Raw genomic sequence first — 20760 nt, forward strand, 5'->3', positions numbered from 1 at the left:
GCCTGCCCAGCATCAGCACAAACAGGGAAATAAATAGGTGTTGGGGGGAGCCATGCTTAGGGCACTCCCCCCTGCTTCCTTCTTCCTAGCTTTGGGGACCAACAGCACAGGAAAGCAGTCAGCCCCAGGATGGTCCCTTCCATGTCAGTGATCCCAGGGCTGCTGCTCACCAAAGAGGGGGTACAGGGTAGGGTGTTTGTTCATCCCCTTCTCTTGGTCCATCTGGGCCCTATATTCATCACCTACTGTCCAAAGCCTATGCTTTTCTCCTTTTGCTCTCCTATGTTGTCTTGATCAGGCAGGGGTGAGGCAATAATGCAGCCCCATCAGCCTGCACACTGCTGGGGCTGGGGGCCTATTTGTGCTGTTGGGGGTCGGCTCCCCTCCAGCTGATTCACTTCAGGGGCCAGTGGGGTTTGACATAACTTCGGTGAGAATCATCTCCTGCTGCTCCCTGTATGCTGCAGGGGCGGGAGACAGGGAGGAGACACCCGGAGTTCAACCGGGGCTGCAGGGGAGCGGGAGACAGGGAGGAGACACCCGGAGTTCAACCGGGGCTGCAGGGGAGCGGGAGACAGGGAGGAGACACCCGGAGTTCAACCGGGGCTGCAGGGGAGAGGAGAGGAGCACGTTATTCCCGTGTGTATTTCTCAGAGCAGCCGCAGGCAGCTGTGGGATAAGGAGCAGGAGGGGGCCAGGCATCCCCAAGTTGTCTGAGCGCTGAGCATTGCCACGCTCAGCCTGTCTGTACTAGCCGCGGGGAGGCATGAACACGTTTCGGGGGAGAAGAGGGACCACTCTGCGGGTGTCCCCGCTTCAAGTGCCTCATCCCCCTCCCTAGAGCAGAGAGGCCCTGCCTTGCCCCAAGTCAGCCAGTGGGGAGCAGAAGGTGGAGGGCTGGGGCAGTGTCCCAGGGCTGAGTGGGCTGTGGCCCTGTGGTGGGAGGGTGAGGAGGTCAGAGCGCCTCCTGGCTGGCAGTTAGAAACTCTTCCGCCCGCTTGTGCGCCTCCAGTGCCTTGATGGTGTACACGTCCTGAGGCAGCTCTGACTTCCGCCGAAGCAGCACTTTCTCCTTCTTGATGTCCTTTAGCATCTGTGTGGGGATGTGCAGGAGGTGAGGAATGGTGACCAAGTCCCGAGAAATCCCACTGTTTCCTGCCCTGACTCCTTGGCTCTGCGGCTCTTGTCTCCTCTCCCTCCCCGGGCTGTCTTGTCTTTCTGGTCCCCGCGCCCTCCCACCTGCACGGCCTCTGTCTCCACCGTTCTCTTCAGAAGCTGGATGTCCTCTGCCGTGGGGGTCTCCGTCTCCATCGAGTACACAGGAGGCAGTGGTGGAGGCGCTCGGAACATGGGATACTGAGAGGAAAGGAGGCAAGACAAGTGGCGAGAGCCACTTGGGAAGTCTGGGGACCCTGTTTGCTTCCTGCCCCTCCTCAGACAAACCCTCCCCCAACCCAGGCTGGACCCCTCAGTTCAGGGCAAGGGCAGAAGCACCTCACCTGGGGGTTAAGGCGAGCCAGCTCCTCAATCCTTTGCCACATCTCTTCTCTCTCCTTCATTCGGAACCGGCCCCTGAGGGAACAAAGACAGGATTGGGGTGGGCTTGAGAGAGAAGCACAGGGGGCTGGTGTGGAAGAGGAACACCCCCAAGGAGAGAGAGACTCACTTCTGCTTCTCTGCCTTGTATTGTTGTGTACAGTCATCAAACAGCTTCTGATTCATCTCCATAAACAGCTTCAGGGCATTGTAGATCAGGCCGTGGATTGTCCTGCCACCAGGAAGAAAGACGAGGTATAAGAGGCCAGAGCCTGCCCTCAGTGCCGGGACCTCAATTTGCTCTCTCCCACAAGGTGTCTGTGCTAAGAGCTTTCTCATGTACTACTCCCATCCCACCAGCCTCTGTACAGTGTAAGCTCATCGCTCTGGCCAAATCACGTGACTTGAGATTGGCAGTTCAGGCCCTTTACAAATATGAGTCTGCCTGCCCATCCTTCCTGCACCCCGTGCTCCAAGAGCTCCCTTTTCCCCACTACTTCCTTCTCTTCTAGCCCACACTAATGGCCTCCCAGCGCACAGCTTTAAACAGGAAAGCCTTTTAACAATGCTGGGATTTAATACATACTAAGAGGATCACATCAGCTTCTCACAACGTGGAATTACATCTCCAAAGCTGCAGAATATCTGACCTCAAGAAGAGATGCGACAGAGGCCACTGCTCTGCTGCTGGGTAGCACAGATCTCTCACGTGGGTATCTTTTCTCCCCGATCAGTCCCTCAAGGCCCTATTAATATGCAGTGGGCACCAGCCCTGCTTGCTGAGGGACCAGATGAGACCATTGGCTCTTGAGTCCATCCACGCCCTCCCACATTCCAAAACCAGATCCTCAGTGCCCAGTGCCACCCCAGTTCCCCTACTTGTTCCAGTGGCTCTTGGAGTTCCTGTAGAGTGCAGGGAACATGATGGGAAGGACTCGGGCAGCATTGTCACTTATCAGGCTCATGATGTACTCGTTGTTCCAGTAATAGAGGGCACGCTCTGCCACCTGGTGGGGGCAGGCGAGACTCGGTGGGGACATGGCTCGCTATGCTGAAGACCCTCCTCAGTTTTCTGGGAGGCAGGGGCTGGGATGTTCTGGGTCTGGGTCTCACCTGGAAATGGGGGCTGGAGACACACTTGGCAAGCTGGCGGAAGAGTGGTTCCATCACTTTGCTGAACTCTGAAGGTTCAATGACATCCAGAATCTCCTCTAGCTCATTCAGGAACATCACCTCCTTGGGGCTGTGGGTCTTGGGCCAGAACTTGAGAAGGCCCACGATCACCTGCGAGAAGAGGAGGACACAGGAATAAAATTCTCACTCAACACCTGTCTGGGTCTCCAGGAAGCCACCCTGCCCTCTCCCCCCAACCCCGGTGGGCACAGCTTGGGTGGCCTCAGCTAAGTGCTCGTGTTTCTCCGGGTTGGATGCTTCCTAGGTGCACAAAGGTTTTACTTCTCCTTTAGAGAGGAAACCATGTCCCCTGTCGGGTTACATCGCCCCTGAGTGCTTACAGCACCGCTCGATAGCTACCAACTTGCAAGTGCTGCTGACAGGGAGAGGCGGACCCTGGGGCGCAGCAGGGGAGTTACCGGCTCAGTGAGGCTGCTTTCCTTCTCCAGGAATTGTACTACACAGTACGCCAGCTGCAGAAGGTTGAGACAGAAAGGAGGTGAGGTGCAGGGCTCAGAAGGTCACAGAGAGGTCGGTGACAGAAACCAGACCACAGAACAGAAGGGGAGGCGTGGAGAGGAATTCCGCCCCCCGCTCCCTCTGCCGCCCCATCACGGCTGGAATGCTTCCCCTTCCCTCTTTTCTCTGCAGCCAGGGCCGGGGATCAGCAGGAGGAAGGCAGCTCACCTGAGGGTGGTAGACACTCAGAGACTTGACCTTGTGAAGGGGAAGCAGGACACGGATGAGGAACATCTTGTGCTCTTCTTTCAGGGGCAAGGCAAAGCCATTGATGATGCTGGGAGTTAGGGGAAGGTTGTCAGGACCAAAGGGCCAGGTCCAAGCTCAATGCACCAATCTTCCCGACCTTTGCTAGGCATGTGTGCCCCCGCCCCACCTCTCACCTGCCCAGGATCTCAAGGAGCTCGGCAATCCCATTGTGATGCTCCGTCTCATAGATGAACCTGAGGGAAGAACAAAGACTCTCTTGATAACCCCTGATGCCCCTCCAGCATTCTGTGGAGTCCCGCCTACCACCCTTCTCCCACCCCATCTTAGTGAGGGGCTTGCTTTGCTCCTAAGCCCAGGCTCCTGGCCTCACCTGTAGAAGATGTGGTTGATCTGCCTACGGATATAAGCCCGGAGCCCCAAAAACTTGCCATAGATGCGATGCAAGATGGTCTTGAGGAAGTCCCGCTCTCGAGGGTCCTCACTGTCAAACAGGTCCAGGAGCTGGGAGCAAGCAGGAGAGGCGGCAGTGAGGCGGGAGCCGGGGAAAGCCAGGGCTGGGGTGACTTGGGTCCTGGCCAGAGGAAGCCCTCTGAAGAGGGTGCGTGGAGACGAGTCTCTGGGAAGAGTGATTCTGTTGCACTGCTCTACCCCAGGTGATGTCTGGGAATACGTGCTGCATTCCCCATTGGGTGGGGCGGGGGCTAACAGTGTTGCTTTTTTCCTTCCATTATGCTGGAAGCTTCTTATGGACAGAGTAGGTTTGTTTAACCCCCATCGTCAATTTGCACCAGACACAGCTGAAACCCAATACAGTACCTACATTCAGCAGAAGCAAAAAGAGCAGCTTGGACTGGAGGCAGGGGACGTGGGGCTAGAGTTCATGGACTGGGAGGGGAAGGCAGGAACTTCAGGGACTCACAGCAAGGACAAACTTCTGGTCAATGTACTTCTTGGCTATGTTTGGCTGGAAATCGGGAGACTCAAGGAAACGTAAGAAAAACTCGTACACGAGCTGCGGGGGGAAAGGAGCATCACTTAGGGGCATTCCCCAAGGACTGGGAGAGCCCCCTTGCTGCAGGGCTCAGAGTGCCCCACTGCCCACAGCCAGGCCCCTGCCCCCTTTGCTCTGGTACCTGGAGATGCGGCCAGGCAGCCTCCAGGGTGGGCTCATCTTCCTCGGGGTCAAACTCGGCCCCAGTGGGATTTGAGGAAGGTGGCAGCGTCCGGAAGAGGTTCACTGAAAACTGAGGGGTAGGGAGGGCCCAGGTGAGAGCTCTCTGGGCAGGTCTGGGCTTTTCCGGGGCCCCCGTCCCTGCCCGCTTTCCCCTTTCCCTGTGCCTACCATAGTGACGGCCTCAGGGTAAATGGCCTCGGTGACAACATCGCGGCTGTGGGTGATGTACTCCACCATTTCGTTGAGCCCCGCCCGCTTCACCTCCTTGAATTTGAGGTCACTGAGTGGGTCTGACACAAAGTCAAAGAGGACGCAGCACTGGCGTAGCTTCTGGATAAACAGCTCCTCCCGCTCCTGGGTTGGTGAGTCTAGGGGCGGATGGGCCATGGTCAGGTCTCCTCTGTGGTCCTTCACTGCTATGCCCTGCTCGCCTCGCAGGGCGTTCCCCGATCCCTTCCTGTCACCATCCTGCTCCCCTGACGCCCACCCCCAGCCCCAGCGCAACTCCCCCTCACATTCTCTAGAGCTTCCACCCTCCCCCAAACACCCCCAAACCTCTATTCCGCCAACACCCACTGTCCCCTAGGTCTGATGCCGCAGCCCTCTTGACCTTTCCCAAGTACCTTTCAGGGCAGGAAGCTTCTGCAGCTCCCGGTTCTTGCTGAGGTTGAAGCGGGAGGAGCTTTGCCGTCGCTCCTTCTTGACAATCTGGGGCCCCCCTGAGTACTTGATTTTGCTGAGCTGTGTCGGGGGCGGCGTGCTGTTGCTGGGACGCTTGTTGGATGACGGCGGCTGCGGTGGCGGCTGCGGTGGCGGCTGCGGCTGAGGCTGGGGCTGGGCCTGGTCAAACGAGCGAGTCACTGGAGTGCACTTGCCAAGCTACGCTTCCCACCCCAGGCCTGGCCCACCACCCAGCCCCGGGTCCGTTTATGCCTCTATGGGCCTGGGCAGCAAGCAGCTGCCTCCTGCCCCGAAGGAGCCAAGACCAGGGTCAGACATAACTGTGGGATGTGGCCCTGGAAGGGAGCGGTCTAGAAGGCATGTCTCCCAAAGTGATGCCCGCTGCCCGTGCATCAAGAGCCTTCAAAAGGCTCACTCCCGTTCCTGAACAGGCAAAGCTAATTGATGGACTGACAGTGACAGAAGTCAGACAAGTGGCTCTCCTGCCGGGGAGGGGGTGGCAGCGGTGTGGGTTGGGGAGATGCGGGTGGTGACTGAGAAGGGGCACGAGGACCTTTCTGACTAATGGAAACATTCCGTATCTTGACTGAGTCTGGGAGGTGGTTCATAGCATAAACATATGTAAAAATGCATCGAGCAGTACAGCGAAGATGACTCTATTTTATCATTTACTGAACGTGTGACTTCAGTTAAACAAACTCCTGCCCATATCTCAGCAGTTTAACTACTAGAAATATAGATTAAGCAAAATCCTAAATATAAAAAAGGGCTTTGTGCAAAAACACTTTTTATGGTCTTATTTATAATGGCAAGTATATAAATACATGGAAATCATGGAGTTAAAATTATGTTTATGAAAACTATGTACTAAATGTAATCATACGTGGTTCAGCTGTGAAAAATGTTTACACAGTCAGAGTAATTTACCCAAAACGGGTGATAAGTATTCTGAGAGGAGGGGAAAAGTCTGCACGGAGGTATAAGACACTTGGGCCTTAATTTTCCACATTAGGAAGTCAAGAGATATCTAAAGCTCACAAATTAAGGGAAAAAAAAAAAAAAGCAGTAAAAGGATCTTATTTGGAGGTATAAAAGTCAATCTGCAAGCAAAGAGTTAGGAGGTGAATGTGGTTGCCACGAAACAACAGGAGAAGAGGGGCCGGCGACAGGGGCTGCCCTGCTCATTACAAGCCTGAGAGTATTATCTGACCTTCTGAACAATGCACCTATCACCACGCTGATAAAAATTAAAAACAAAACAAAAAGACTAAAACTATGGAATGAGAGAAAATTGCTTCCTATATGCTAAGTAAAATAAGAATACAAACCTGTATATACAAAATGAGCTCACCCATATGAAAACATGCACAGAACCCAAAATCCAGTTAAGAAAAAGAAAGAACAAGTGCATTGTGTTCATGACTATCTCCTGTAATGACAGAATGAGACATGACTTTTTCCTATTTTCCTAAATTTTTTACAAGCTGACACTGCTTTTATAATGGAGAAATAGGGAATGCCCTGGCAGTCCAGTGGTTAGGACTCTATGCTTCCACTGCACGGGGCCTGGGTTCGATCCCTGGTCAGGGAACGAAGATCCTGCAAGCTACACAGCACGGCCAAAAAAAAAAAAAAAAAAAAAAGACAGTATAATGGGAGAAATACAGCTAATTTCCAAAAGTTACTTCTTTACTTCCTCCCAGACACGGGTGTCAGAGCCCCACGAAGCCCACTTTCAGAAGCACACAAACAGGTGTTTGCAGGGCTGTCCACTCACAGGTACTGTCCAGGTAACCCCCTGCTGGGAGAGGGGAGAGGCTGAGCCACAGGACAGCCCTTCCCCCCAACCAGAGAAGAGACTGCAACAGGACCAGAGGAGTGAGGTCACATCCAGCTGGGTGCCCACACCACAGGAAAACTGGCCTCCTGTGCTCACGCCTGCCATCCCCGCCTCCTCTCCAGCCCCCTCCATAAACTCTTACTTCATAAAATAAGAATGGGAGAATATGAAACTCTCTGGGATAAGGGGCAAGGAGGAAGACAAATGTTATGCTTCGTATGCTCTTGAATTTTTTATAGAAACAATTACGTCAAGCTTGTGACCTATCTGGGGGTCAGAGGCAAGAAAGGAGTGCTGGATCCAGCCCAGGGCAGGCCTTGGGTCCAGTGTAGCTCATTACCGCTTTGGCCATCTGGCCCTCTCCTCCTCCTGAAATGAGCCCCAGACACCAATTTGACTAGGGGGAATGCAAAGAAGTGGGGCAAGAGCAGTCATCACACACCTCCCTTGCCATGACTACACTCAACCAGTGTGATTTTTCTGGTTAGACAATGCAAGGCACCCTGAAGTCTGGGGTCTCCCTTCCTGTATACGGAGGATGGATCACACCTTGGTAGAGGATGAAGGAGAGAGGCAAAAGGCCAGGGGGCCAGAGCCTGGTGTGCATCAGACTCTCTCCATTTCCCTGTCGCAGGAACAACCCAGTCCTTGTCTGTGGAGCTTAACAGTCAAGGGCACAGACTTGAGCCTGACTGCCTGGGTTTGACTACTGGCTCTGTCATTTATTAGCTGAGTAACCTCCAGGAGGTCATATAGCTTCTCTGTGCCTCATTTGTAAAGTGGGGATGGCAATAGTACTACCTCACAGGGTTGTAATAAGGATTTAAATGAACAGCATATGGCACACAGAAGTGTCTTATAAGCAGTATCTTCTACTATTGTTGTTGTTATTATTATTATTTCCCATCCCTGGATTTTAGGAATACAGCCTGGAAATTCCTGAAAGTAGCACACCTCAAATGTTCCTTAGAGTTCATTATCCTTCTTGTTTTAAAATGGGGGAACTGTAAAGCAATTATACCCCAATAAAGATGTTAAAAAAATAAAAAATAAAAAAAATAAATAAAATGGGGGAACCCAGGGAATTCCCTGGCAGTCCAGTGGTTAGGGCTCCGGCTTTCACTGCTGTGGGCCCAGGTTCAATCCCTGGGTGGGGAACTAAGATCTCGCAAGCCACGTGGCGTGGCCAAAAAAAATAAAATAAAATGGGAGAACCCAAGAAGGCGTTGCATCTTTCAAAACCCACCTTCTTCCAAAAAGCCTTCTCCGATCACTCCAGGACTTGCATGTCCACCCTCCACCCTCAACCTTCTGACACTGCTTGTCTGTTCCATTGGCTCTGGGATCATCCCCAGTGACGCCTCTTGATCACTTTGCTCATGTGTCATCTCCCCACTAGAAAGCAAGTCCCTTTAAAGCCAGGACCCTGGTTTGTGCCCCTCTGGGTCTCCTCAGCACTGGCACTGGCACCTAACAGGCATTCAGCGAATGACTGGTTATTTGATTGATGGTGGGGCGGGCGGGGGACACCAAGCCCAGGCCCATCTCCATAAGTCCCTCCTGTCCTGACCGGGGACCTTCAGAACAAAGCCCTGCACAGTGGTGGGAGCAGAGTGGGAAGGAGAAACATCAGAGATACTAGGCTGAGGGGCTCAGTGGCAACTGAGGAACAAGACTCGGGAAGAATATGTCTCTCTCCATCCTCCCAGATAAGATGCAGAAACCCTGCATCTCCATGAACCTCGCACTGAGGGGACATCCAGAGAAAGGAGGCCTTCTTCCCAAAAAGGGAAAAGCAAGACCTCAATTTTCTCTGCTAACGAGCAGAGGGTTGGACTAGATCAGTAGTCCAAACACTCTCCAAGTAAGGTGTTTTTGTTTTTGTTTTTGTTTTTGTTTTTTGCGGTACGCAGGCCTCTCACTGTTGTGGCCTCTCCCGTTCCGGAGCACAGGCTCCAGACGCGAAGTGGCCATGGCTCACGGGCCCAGCCGCTCCGCAGCATGTGGGATCTTCCCGGACCGGGGCACGAACCCGTGTCCCCTGCATCGGCAGGCGGACTCTCAACCACTGCGCCACCAGGGAAGCCCCCAAGTAAGGTTTTAAGAAACAGAGATTGCATGGCTGAAAATCATAGTTTAAAAAGCCACCCAATGAGTTGATGCCTAAGGTCCCTTCCCCTTCAGGATGGCATTATTGAAGGCTGGGGTGGCCGGAGAGCAGCTGAGCCGGCTTAGTCTGCCCCGCCCCCAGCCCACTGGGCCACCCTGGTTTTATAAGGACCATTGGCTCCCAGGCCCCAGATACAAGGAGCAGCTGAGAGACAGCTGGGTCAGCCAGCAAAGCCCTGGAAACATACTTGTCAGAAGGGAGTATAGGTGTGTGCCAGCAACTCACTTCACGTTCAACCCTTTCTCCTAAAAGCTCTAGCTTCCAACTTCTCCTTTATTGACCTCGGCTGGAGATGACAGGCAGCTGCATTCCCAGGAGAACCTTCTGCAGCCATCAGCATGGGTGGACACGGCCCAAAGGCAAGCTGGTGACCTGCCTGCTCCCACTTCTGAGACTCCACAGTGGCTGTCTCCTCTGCCTGAACAACCGCTCCTCCCACTTCTAAACTTGCAACAGGATCCAAACTCCAAGAAGCCTTCCTAGATTCGGGCCTCCTGCAATCCAGTGGGGCTTTTTTTTTTTAATATAAATTTATTTATTTATTTTTGGCTGCATTGGGTCTTAGCTGCTGCACGCAGGCTTTTCTCTAGTTGCGGTAAGTGGGGGCTACTCTTCGTTGTGGCTCGTGGGCTCTAGAGCGCAAGCTCTGTAATTGTAGCGCACGGGCTTAGGTGCTTCGCCACATGTGGGATCTCCCCAGACCAGGGCTCGAACCCGTGTCCCCTGCACTGGCGGGCGGATTCTCAACCACTGCGCCACCAGGGAAGCCCCTCCAGTGGGGCTTTGAATTTATACACCACCCTCACACTCAGGAGACTGCAACTACACTTGCCCACTCTGAACCAATTCCATTCCAACCTGACCCTAACACAGACACCGGTAATCATTAAACCCATATATTTAAACATAAAGTAGGACGTAGAAATATAAGTTAAGCACTATAGAAGGTACTGTAGTAGAAAGATGAAAGATAAAATTATCAGTGAAAAACGCAAAGATTAATGTTATAGCTTTTGCATAATGAATTAACTAGCTAAGTGAAGATCATTTTAGTTTCAAACCCTGAAAATGAGAGAGGCATTCTCTCCTGTATTGACACCTAGAGCGCTGTTGGGGTGCCCAAAGAGTTCGTTTGGGTTTTTCGTAACAGCTTACAAAAAACCCAAACGAACTCTTTGGCCAACCCCATACCCATTCTTTTTTTGTTGTTGTTTGTTTGTTTTGTTTTTTTCAGTACACGGGCCTCTCACTGTTGTGGCCTCTCCCGTTGCGGAGCACAGGCTCCGGACGCGCTGGCTCAGCGGCCATGGCTCACGGGCCCAGCCGCTCTGCGGCATGTGGGATCTTCCCGGACCGGGGCACGAACCCATGTCCCCTGCATCAGCGGCGGACTCTCAACCACTGCGCCACCAGGGAAGCCCCCCATACCCATTCTTAATTCATTTATTCAATAAACATCATGCTACACATTAGAGATTAAAAGGTGAATAAGACATGGCCCTTGCCCTCAAAGACCTCACAGTCCAGTGGGCAAGACAGACACGAAAGCGGCCATTAGTACAGGGCAATGCAAAACCAGAGTGCCGCAAAGGATTCAGGAACTCAGAGGGCTGAGTGACAAACTCTGCCTGAAGAATCAGGGAAGCCCTCCCTGAAGAGGTGACTTTTGATTTGTCTCTTAAAGGATAAACACGGGTTTAGGCAAAGAATGAAAAGAGAGAGATAAAGCAGTCCAGGCCAATGGGATGACACCAATAAGAGCCCTGAGCCACAAAAGGCTTGTCGGGTTGGAAGACGGAAAGTCCAGAGGGGCTGGAAGAACAGGGCAGGGCCAGCCCAGGAGGCCTGAGGCTGCGTATTTGAATTTGTGAGCAATGAGATGCCAAGAGGGGCTTTTAAGTAAAGGACTGATAGGACCAAAAATGTTTTTAGGGTAACAACTCTGGCTACAGTGATGTCAGGCTGAAGTGGGGGAGACCAGGATCGTTTCTTCCTCCCTCTGTCCCTGCTCCCAGAACTCAGGACAGGGCACAGCACATAGAAAAGTCCACAGCACTGAAATGCTTTTTCCAAAGACAGGCCAGGAAAGACCCCTTCCTTGTAGCAGAGTCTGACCTAATCTCTCAAGGCTCCTTTCCATTCTAAGACTCTTCTAGAATCTTAGAACCAGTCTATTAGGTCATTAAGAACACGGGAGGACTGGCCACAGACCTGGGCTGAATTCCAGCTCTGCTGTTTTACTGCTGAGTAAAAGCTACTTAACATCACTAAGCCTCAGTTTCCTCTGTAAAATGGGGCTGATGATAACAGATGACCTCAGGGACTGCTGTAGAGATTAAACGAGAAGATTATAAGATTAAATGCATGCGCACTTAGCACAGTGCCTGGGACAGACTGTACTGGGTTGAACAGTGTCCCCCCAAAATTCACATCAACCCAACATCTATGAATGTGATCGTATTTGGAAACAGGGTCTTTGCAGATGTAATCAAGTTAAAATGAGGTCATACTGGATTAGGGTGGGCCCTAGATCCAACATGACTGGTGTTCTTATAAGAAGAGGGAAATTTGGACACAGAGACAGAGGCACAGGGGAGAACGCTGAGTGAAGACGGAGGCAGAGTTTGGAACGATGGTTCTACAAGCCAAGGAGCAGATCGCAGAAAGCCACCGAAGCTGGGAGAGAGGCGCGGAAGAGATTCTTCCCTAGAACCTCAGAGGAACATGGCCTGCTGACACCTTGATTTCAGACTTCTGACCTCCACAGCTATGAGAGAATAAATTTCTGGTATTTTAAGCCACCCAATTCATGGTAATTGCTTATGGCTGTCCTAGGAAACTAATACACAAGTAACTGCTCAATAAAATAAATGTTGGCTGCTATAAATTATTAAGATCAGTTGGAGAGACTGGCAAATGCTTGACATGGGGTAAGTTTGGCTGTAAGAACCCAAAATTCTGGACTAGAAAAAGGGCAAGGGAGGGATTTCCTTGGCGGTCCAGTGGTTAAGACTTTGCCTTCCAATGCAGGGGGTACAAGTTCGATCCCTGGTTGGGAGCTAAGATCCCACATGCTTCGCAGCCAAAAAAAAAACCAAAACATAAAACAGAAGCAATATTGTAACAAATTCAATAAAGACTTTAAAAATGGTCCACATCAAAAAAAAAAAAAAGAAGAAGAAAGAAAAAGGGCAAGAGAAGGACTGTGACAAACAGCTTTTGATGACCTGGGCCTCACAGCCTGGCCCCCAACTATTCCATGTCCCACTGCCTGGGGCCACCTGGGTGCATTTCTGCAAAATCATGGAGAATTCCTGCAGCTGCCTCAGACAGGTGAGCCCTGAGCGGCATTTCATAAAACAGAGCCCAAGGTGAACATGACACTCTCCTCTTCCAGAAGGCGGTGGAGAAATCACAGCAGCTGGTCTCAGCTTATTTCTTAAGCTGCTTGAGCCTTCGTTTTCCTACCTATGAAAGGAGAGGGTTCCTTCCAGGTCTAATTTGAAGTTGGTTTGTTTGCTCATCCATTCACTAATGCATTCAAATGCTGGTGCTTCCGGTGGGCCAGGCCCTTCGGTGTGAGCGAGAGCCTCTCAGGAGCTAAGTGTTAACACAGGAGACAACTGACACACAATGAATTCCCACGGAATTGTTTCATTACAGCTGTGGTTAAGCACTGCCGTGGAGTGATGCTGGGTACCAGGGGCCCTGACCGCGTCCTGGGCATGGGGATGGGGGCAGGTGGTCAAGGAGGGCTACTTCCAGGAAATGACAGCCAATCTGTCTAGTAACTGAATGAGCAGGAGGGAGTCAGGCAGAAGGCAGGAGTGGCCCCCCAAGCTATTCCTTTCTGTCCCTTTAAATCCTGTTTCCAAGTCTCTTGCTGCTTTGAGTATCAGTTGCCGGCTCCCACCACCTTCCCTGTGGGTCCCACGCATGTCACGGCTCCTGAAGGGGAGACTGAGCCCAGAGGGTGTGCCCTCCAGAAGCATCTCCTGGTGATCTCCTGTGAACCAAGGGCGTCAGCACACAGGTGTGGGGAAGAAGCAAGCTCCTTCCCTCAGAGTTCACAGTCTGGTGGAGAGAAACACATCCAGGAACCAACAGTGCCAGCACTGAGTGACAAGGACTGGCCTAGAGACATGTTCAGATGCCAGTGTATGTGCAGAGGAAGGAGGAATTTCTCTTCTGTGGTCCTCAACTCTCACGTCTGTAAGATGGAGAAAACCTTCCCTGCTTCCTCCCATCACTCAAGTGAGGGTAAAATGATGGTCGCAAGTGTGAAAAGTGCTTGGCTCTCTTTGGAGGTGACAGGGACCAGAAGTATCCAGAAAAATCCAAATCCAGAGTTAACCCCAACCAAACACTTGTTAATCGATCTCCTCTCCATGACCTGCCCCCAATCCACAAGACCTGCTCAGAATTAGACAGCTCCATTTCCTGTTCACCTCCATCCCTCTGAACAGTTTAGCACAGGAGGGAGGAAGCACAGAAAGCAAGGATCACCAGCTTCCGGGTAACACAGGCACTTGCTCAGTGTGCTCCCAGGACCGTTCAGCATCCAAGCATCTCACTGAGCACACTCCCAAACTTCCATGGACACACTCTGGACTTCCTTAAGTCCCTCCACCCCACTGTGTGCTCTCTGCTTGCCATTTATTGCTTTACAGCCCTAGATTGCCAAGTTGCGCTGACCTCTGCTCATGCCTGTCCTTCAGCAGCTCCCATCTGATCGGGACCAAGAGAGCAGGGCCCAGCCCTGCCCGACTCAAGGACATCAGCCACTCCCAACCCCTGCCCCACCCCTGCCCCACCCAGAGCTACACTGAAGTCACCCCACTGAGCACCCATGTGCACCCGTGTACTTTTCCCTCCTCCCCAGGACTCAGTGCCCCTAGCTTTTTGCCCTAAGAGAAAAGGAATTCTCAACACTTTGGTAGACAGAGAATTGACTTTCGTAGGAATCCCTGCGGAATCGGAAAAACTGGAGGGCTTATTTGGTTCATAGCCGCCAAAGGGAAAGCCTGCCTGAGGGCAGTCTGGATGGGCTGTCCAGGCCCCTCCCTGGCTATGAAAGTGTCCTTCCCTTCTGCCCCAATAATCTCCGGCCCCCTGAGATCCCCCACCCCACTGGCCATCAAGCAGGTGGAACTGGCGCCTGCACTGTAACTAGGGCTATGCCCACGTTCATTACCTCCTCAGCGCTCTCGCCTCCACCATCCTTGCTCGAGCTGCTGGGCTTGGCCGCGCCTTTGGCAAGCTTGGGGGGCTCCTGAAGGGAGAAGAGGGAGGTAGAGTTAACAGATGCCAAGGAAGGGAGAGGCCTCATCCTCATCCCTCAGGTCTCTGTTGTAATTCTCCTCCGTCCAATTGAATCAATCAGTCAATCAGCACCACTGAGCACCTACCTTAAACCTGGGGCGGTGGGGTGGCAGGTTGGGGTACACAAAGGGAGATTCAGTCCCTCAAAGGCACCAACGAGTTCAGAATCTGGTTAGGAAGACAACTCTAACACACAATAATCCAGCATGACCATGCTCCTTCACCTCACAAGGCTGTTGTATGCGTTAGGGCCTCGGTCAAGTAAGAACCAGGGTGACGAGGCTCGAGGGAGAAGCAGCATGGAAGAAGTTGCTCAGACTGGCTCTTCTGGCTAAAGCGGGCAGAGGGGGCCTGAGGCTCTCATGCTAGAGGGAAGGGAGTCACCACTCTACCCTTGAGGCCATCTGGAAAGACCTGGAAGCCTTTTTAGGATATCACAAACAGCACCCAGACTAGAAACTGCTACTGGCATAATCAGTGGGGCCCAGGGATGCTAACAGGTATAGGAATCGTCCCGAGAACGCCTCAGTAGACAAGCACAAGGACAGGGATGGGGATAAGGCCCAGAATTGCTATAAAGAATGAGCACTAGTCCGAAGTCTCCCTTGGGAACCTAGCTGCTGGCTCAGAGCCCTGGCCTGCCCAGCATCTCTTCCTATGCTTTGGGCCAAAAAAAAGCAACTGCCCAGGGACAGGATGAGGAAAATGTGAAAAAGACTTGGGGATTTAGGTCTGACTGCAAGCTCAACACAAATCATCCATGTGCTGTGACTGCCACGGCAGCTCATGTGACCTGCCATCCAGTTAACAGACCTGTGCAGAGTGCCTGGCACCAGGGGACGTGGAAGCGCCCCGTCCTTGGCACTGATGGGGCCATTCTGGAGGATCTGGTTCAGTCGAGAGCATCACACTTTGGGAGGGACAAAGACAAATGCTAGGTTTTCTTCGGGGAATATACAACCCATAGAGGGAGTAGATTCAAAAGCAGGTCCTGAGAGCCACAGCTGCAGGAACTGGGATAGTTAACAATGGAAGGGAGGAGTCATGGCGGGTGGGGGAGCAAGAGGGATCTTTACGAATAAATGAAGGGCTGCCATGTGGACTAAAGATGCAACTTGTTCTATGTGGATCCAGAGGCCCAAGAGCCACGGGCAGAAGTGGCAGGAAGACAGGCTGAGGCTCCAAAGAAGGAAGACTTTTCTCCTGGAGCAGCTGCACAGAAACCAGCTGCCTAGTGAGGCTGTAAGCTCCCCAACCCAAGAGCATTCAAGCAGAGGTGCATTCGTGCCTCCTCCAAGGCATGATGCAAAAGGGTCCCGAGCATTAAATGCAGATCGGATCGGAGGACCTTGGAAATCACTTCTAGCTCTGAGATTCTGCCACTTGATAGCACCTGAGCCCCTTCAGTGAGAAGTGTTAAATCCAGTGATTATACCCATGGGGGCAAAAGGATTTCAGGGAGAAGAGAGCTCTGCGTAGGCTGGAGCAGGGGGAAGGCTTCGTGGGGGTGGGGAGGCAGGAAGCCGTTCCCAGGTGTGGAGCAGCTCCAGGCAGTCATAGCAGTGGGAAGGAGCCCTGTGCTCTGGGTGGCTAGGCACTCTCCCAGGGCCCACTGACCAGGCGGGGCACACTCACCCCTTGCCGAGGGGCCAGCGAGTGGTGCAGAGTGTGGGGTGGAGAGGAAAAGGATGGGGGGGGTGGGGTGCAGGCAGGACGCAACACTGAGGTGACCGTCTGCACACACCCCAGACGTGGGCCTCTCGGACAAAGCTGGCCCATCTGCACCCACGTCTCACCTCTCTCCTTGATCGTGAGCTCCTTGTTCCTTTTTGAACCCCTCCACCCACCCTGCAGCACTCAGACATATCTCTCAGGCAATGTGCAGAAGAAAGATCCCGGCTGCCTGGGGGGTGGTGTTGGGGGGTGGGCATGGGAACCAGGCCACCACCCTTGCTCCCTGGCTCCCGCGGAGCAGGTGAAATGCACACACTTCAGCCCAGCCCAGCTGTCCAGTGTTGCACGGCAATGTGGTTTAGAGCCAGCCCTGTGTTCCTGGCCCAGCTCTTACTGGCTATACAATCATGGGCAAGTTAACTAGCCTCGCTGAGCCTGTTTCCTCACCTATTAAGTGCTGACAATCAAAGTACCTAATTCCCTTTATTTTTAAAAAAAATTTTTAATTTTAAATTTTTTTCTTTTTTGTCTGTGCCGCACAGCATGTGGGATCTTAGTTCCCCGACCAGGGATCGAACCTGTGCCCCCTGCAGTGGAAGCACGGGACGACTGGACCGCCAGGGAAGTACCCCTATTCCCTTTAGCACAGTGTCTGGCACATGAAAAATGAAATATTAGTCAATGTTATTACTATTATTATGAACAAGAAGAGTGTGGGAGGGAGCAGAGGCACGCCACCACCCAGGAACCTAAAAGAGAGAAGTCTTAGATCAGAACATGAGGGAAGAGGAAGGATGAAAATCTCCCCAAGGCTTGACTCAGCACTCATCCATTGAGCACCTACTGTGTACAAGGAGATGCCAAACCAAAATGGAACTTAGTTATTATCTCAAGGGGGAAGAAAAGACTTGTCTACAATTAATTCCAGTCCAAGGGAACACAAAAGGGCCATAAGTGACCTACCGAGTACTCTGCAAATCCAGAGGAGGAGGGAGAGCTCACTCCCAACTAAGGGTTCAGGATGGGCTTCAGGGAGGAGGCCATGAGGTTAGGCCAGGCATGGGACCAGCAGAGATGAAGGAGAAAGGGGAGAGGTGATGGATGAGCAATACAGACCCTCCATCCCCACCTCCTCTCTGCCCCCACCCCTTTTAGGCAAACCCCAGTGACATCGTCAGGACTTGTCAACCACTGAAGGAGGCCAAATGCAACTAGAAATCAAAAGTGGAAAGTTAAACCTTAAAGGGGATCAGAGATGCCTGGCCCCCTGCAAACCAATCCTTCCCATACTCTTTCCCAACCAAACACTTAACACCTGTGGTCCTAGCAAGTCTTAAGAATTTTTCTTCTTCTTCTCAGTCCTCTAGTAGATGAAGGCTTTCTGTGGATGGGACAGTATCTGTTCCATCAGACTAACAACTACAGATCAGTGAGGACCTCACCAGCTTCCCCTGAATTGCCTTGCTCTCCACACTCTCTGTAGGAGCCCTTCAGCCCCTGGTGTGGCTGACTTTTGTGTGCATCACCTACCGCTAAGCTGCCCAAACCACCTCAGCATGCCTGCTCCCCAAAGACACAGGGCCTGGGTGGGGCACCCAAACCTGCCCAGCTCAGCACCCAAGGAGGTTCAGTGCCTGCTATACCACCACCAACTCAACACTCAGAATCTCAGGCCCTGAGAGGTTATGGGGACAATCCAGAATCAGAGCTGCCTGGCAAATCTCCAACAGCCCCAGGATAGGGAGTTTAACTGATAAGGTCAGAGATGGCAGCCCAGCAACCCAGCCAATCAGAGGGCAAATGAAAGCAAGACACCTCTGGGGTCATAAAGTGGGTGAGCAGAACACCAGGCCAGAGCTAGCGCCCACCATGAAGGACCGGCCCCAGGAAAGAAGAAGCTGGGGGAGGCTGGAACTGGTATCCTAGCATCCTCTGTGTGAGTCTGTACCTCAAAGGAACCACACCTCTGAGTCAGACATCAGCAACAGCAGGAAACAGAGGGTAGGGAAAGACAGGGATGAAGAAGAGGAGAAGGCAGTTCGGAGGTAGAAGAGGAAGGCGAAAGAAGGCAGCATCAAGACACAGTCTGTGTCAAGACAACAAGACAAAGGCAAGGGTGTCCAGGGGTGGCTGCCCTGTGGAGTAAGAAGGATAGCTAATCTGATACTGAGGGCAGATTCCCAATTCGAGGACAGCGTGGCCCAGGAAAGGCAGAAACCCAGCACTGGTACAAAAAAGGAAAAACGCAAAGGTTATCTTCAATTAGGAATAAGGGGAGTAGCCTGTCCAGATTAGGAAAGGTGACTGGTTGAGGATGAACCTGGGAGTGGGTTGATGCCTGTTAGAGGGGCTTTGGAACAGAGGAGGCCTTTAAGTCAGGAGACCTGATATTACAGCTGGGCCTCCAGCAGGCTGTGTGACCTTGGCCAAGTCCCTTCCCCTGTCCCCCTGTCGGGGCTTCAGTCTCCTCATGTGTATCACTAGGGATTGCACTGAATGCGCTCAGACACCCTGACGTTCCGAGGTTCCATCGGCAGAAGGAAGGGCTCAGTCCTGGTTTACAAGTTTGTGTGTGAAGGAAGAACTAGAGGGAGGGGCCTAGGCCAGATTCGGTAGAGGAGAGAGAAAGCAGAGCCGTTCTAGGTCAAGGAGCCTGGCAAGGAGGGAGAAGGGGCTGTAGGGGACGGTGGAGAAGGCAGGCCCAGGCCCAGGCCCAGGCCCAGGCCCAGGCGGGTGGGAAGAGGAGGGAAGAGAAGGGGCTGCGCGAGGTTGGAGAGGGGGCTTAGTTCTGGAGGGAGGTGCAATCTCAGATAAGCGGCTGTCCCAAACGGCAAACGGGTGGGGGATGGGGAGGGGATGGGGAAGGAATGGGGGCAGAAAAGGCAAGGGAGTAACCTGGGAGTGGGGCAGGATCTGGAGGGAGGAGGTTACCCTGGGCCGGGGGTCGGTGGAGGGAGGTGCATGTCGGGGGACTCTACCCCGGACAAGGGAGGGAGCTTTCTCAGCTGCGGCACAGGCTGGGGGTGCGACCAGCAGCCGGGGCGGAGGGCCGGCCCCGGGAGTCCTGCGGGGGCCGGACGGGAGGGTCAGTCTGGGGCTGTCCCGGGCCTGGCTCGGGCCCCTCCCAGAGCTCCGCGCAGGCCCCGAGGCGGAGGCGCGGGGAAAAGGGCCACGCTTACCTTCTCCTTCTTCAGTTTATAGGGCATCTCGGCCCGTCCGGACCCGCTCCGGCTCTTGCGGCCCCGCTCCGGCTCCGGCTTTGCTCGGCCGCGCTCGGCCCGCTCGGCTTCTCTTCGCCACCGCCTGCGCGCTGCGCCCGGGTCGAGGGGTGTCTGTGTCTCCAATTGGCCCGAACTCTTACAAACCTGCCTGACAACCAGGCGCCGCCTTCTCCGATTGGTCATTGGAACCAAGCGGCTTCCTTTTTTTCTCATTGGAAAGGAAGAGTACAAACCGCCAGGGTTCGGCTCCCAGAATTGGCTGAAGTGGGAGGTCCCGCCCTAAAGGGGGTCGAGCTTAGCGTGAGAGGCGCGGGTCAGGGGATGCCCGGGCTTTGCACCCAGTGCTGCACTTCGGCATCTGGTGTGCCTCAGCCTCGGCCGTTCTTCGCGGCCCGTTCAATTCTAAAGTGGTTCTCACTCTTTCCCCACTGCGATTCCGCCCAGTCCGAATTGAAGGAAAGAAGCCCTAAAATGAAGGGTGCCTTTCTTCGTCAGGGTAACGTAACACTAATTGCCTACGCAAAATCGGTGGAGAGAGCTACCAGGAGCCCTCGAGGGCATCCTTTCCAAGACAAGGCTTGAGGAGGATCAAAGGGGAAGCCTGGCAGGCCGGGACCGGGGTGAAATGAGATGAGAATCTAGGGTTTGTTGCAACTTTGGGAAGAGGATCCCCGTTCCTACTGCATATGCTCTAGGGTCGGGGAACCGGCTAGACCTGAGCACTTGGGAACGCAGTGGAAATGCTACCTCATTGTTGAGTGTCTCGGAAATACATCCCTTACTCCCCACCCTGCCAAAGCCAGTGTCCTAATGGATAAGATCAGTTCCGGCCCTCAAGGAGTTAAGAGTCTGGTGAAGTTAACAGCCGTGTATAACTAGATGATTAAGAAACAATGTAGTAGGGCTTCCCTGGTGGCGCAGTGGTTAAGAATCCACCTGCCAATGCAGGGGACACGGGTTAGAGCTCTGGTCCAGGAAGATTTCACGTGCTGTGGAGCTGCTAAGCCCATGGGCCACAACTACTGAGGCTGCGCTCTAGAGCCCATGCTCTGCAGCAAGAGAAGCCACGGCAATGAGAAGCCCGCGCACTGCAATGAAGAGTAGCCCCCCTTCTCCGAAAGCCCGCCAGCAGCAACAAAGACCCAACGCAAACAAAAATAAATAAAATAAATTTATTTTTAAAAAGATACAATGTACTAAATTACACAAACCTAGAGGTGGCTGGAGGAATATGTTTCAG

The 20760-nt window shown here is 53.1% G+C and overlaps 1 protein-coding gene across 2 annotated transcripts; it reads right to left on the minus strand.

Moving 5' to 3' along the window:
• Nucleotides 1-28: 28 nt before the first annotated feature.
• On the minus strand, nucleotides 29-19603 carry PPP2R5D (protein phosphatase 2 regulatory subunit B'delta). 2 transcript variants are annotated; one of them, XM_029242299.1, is made up of 16 exons: nucleotides 19479-19603; nucleotides 14498-14575; nucleotides 5236-5452; nucleotides 4781-4980; nucleotides 4572-4682; nucleotides 4358-4450; nucleotides 3809-3939; nucleotides 3612-3671; nucleotides 3397-3505; nucleotides 3129-3182; nucleotides 2650-2820; nucleotides 2416-2543; nucleotides 1667-1768; nucleotides 1500-1572; nucleotides 1240-1356; nucleotides 29-1093 (listed from the first exon to the last, which is right to left on the minus strand). In XM_029242299.1, the coding sequence occupies exons 1-16, from the start codon at nucleotides 19503-19505 to the stop codon at nucleotides 956-958; spliced, it is 1809 nt and encodes a 602-aa protein (XP_029098132.1). In that variant the 5' UTR covers nucleotides 19506-19603; the 3' UTR covers nucleotides 29-955. The 2 variants fall into 2 exon arrangements, with proteins under 2 accessions (XP_029098132.1, XP_029098131.1); XM_029242298.1 differs by lacking the exon at nucleotides 19479-19603 and having other exon boundaries at nucleotides 14498-14941.
• Nucleotides 19604-20760: the final 1157 nt, after the last annotated feature.

Source organism: Monodon monoceros, unplaced genomic scaffold (assembly GCF_005190385.1).
Source record: "Monodon monoceros isolate NGI ecotype Baffin Bay Population unplaced genomic scaffold, NGI_Narwhal_1 Super_Scaffold_3, whole genome shotgun sequence".
Lineage (NCBI taxonomy): Eukaryota > Metazoa > Chordata > Mammalia > Artiodactyla > Monodontidae > Monodon > Monodon monoceros.

Bases quoted from the DNA above. Each gene is read 5' to 3' on its own strand.
- PPP2R5D (XM_029242298.1), bottom strand. From the start codon at position 14,638: ATGAGGATGAGGCCTCTCCCTTCCTTGGCATCTGTTAACTCTACCTCC. The intron at 3,940-4,357 runs GTGAGTCCCTGA...GCTTGCTCCCAG, and splicing joins ACCAGAAGTTTGTCCTTGCT to CTCCTGGACCTGTTTGACAG. The intron at 1,094-1,239 runs GTGGGAGGGCGC...ATCCCCACACAG, and splicing joins TGGAGACAGAGGCCGTGCAG to ATGCTAAAGGACATCAAGAA.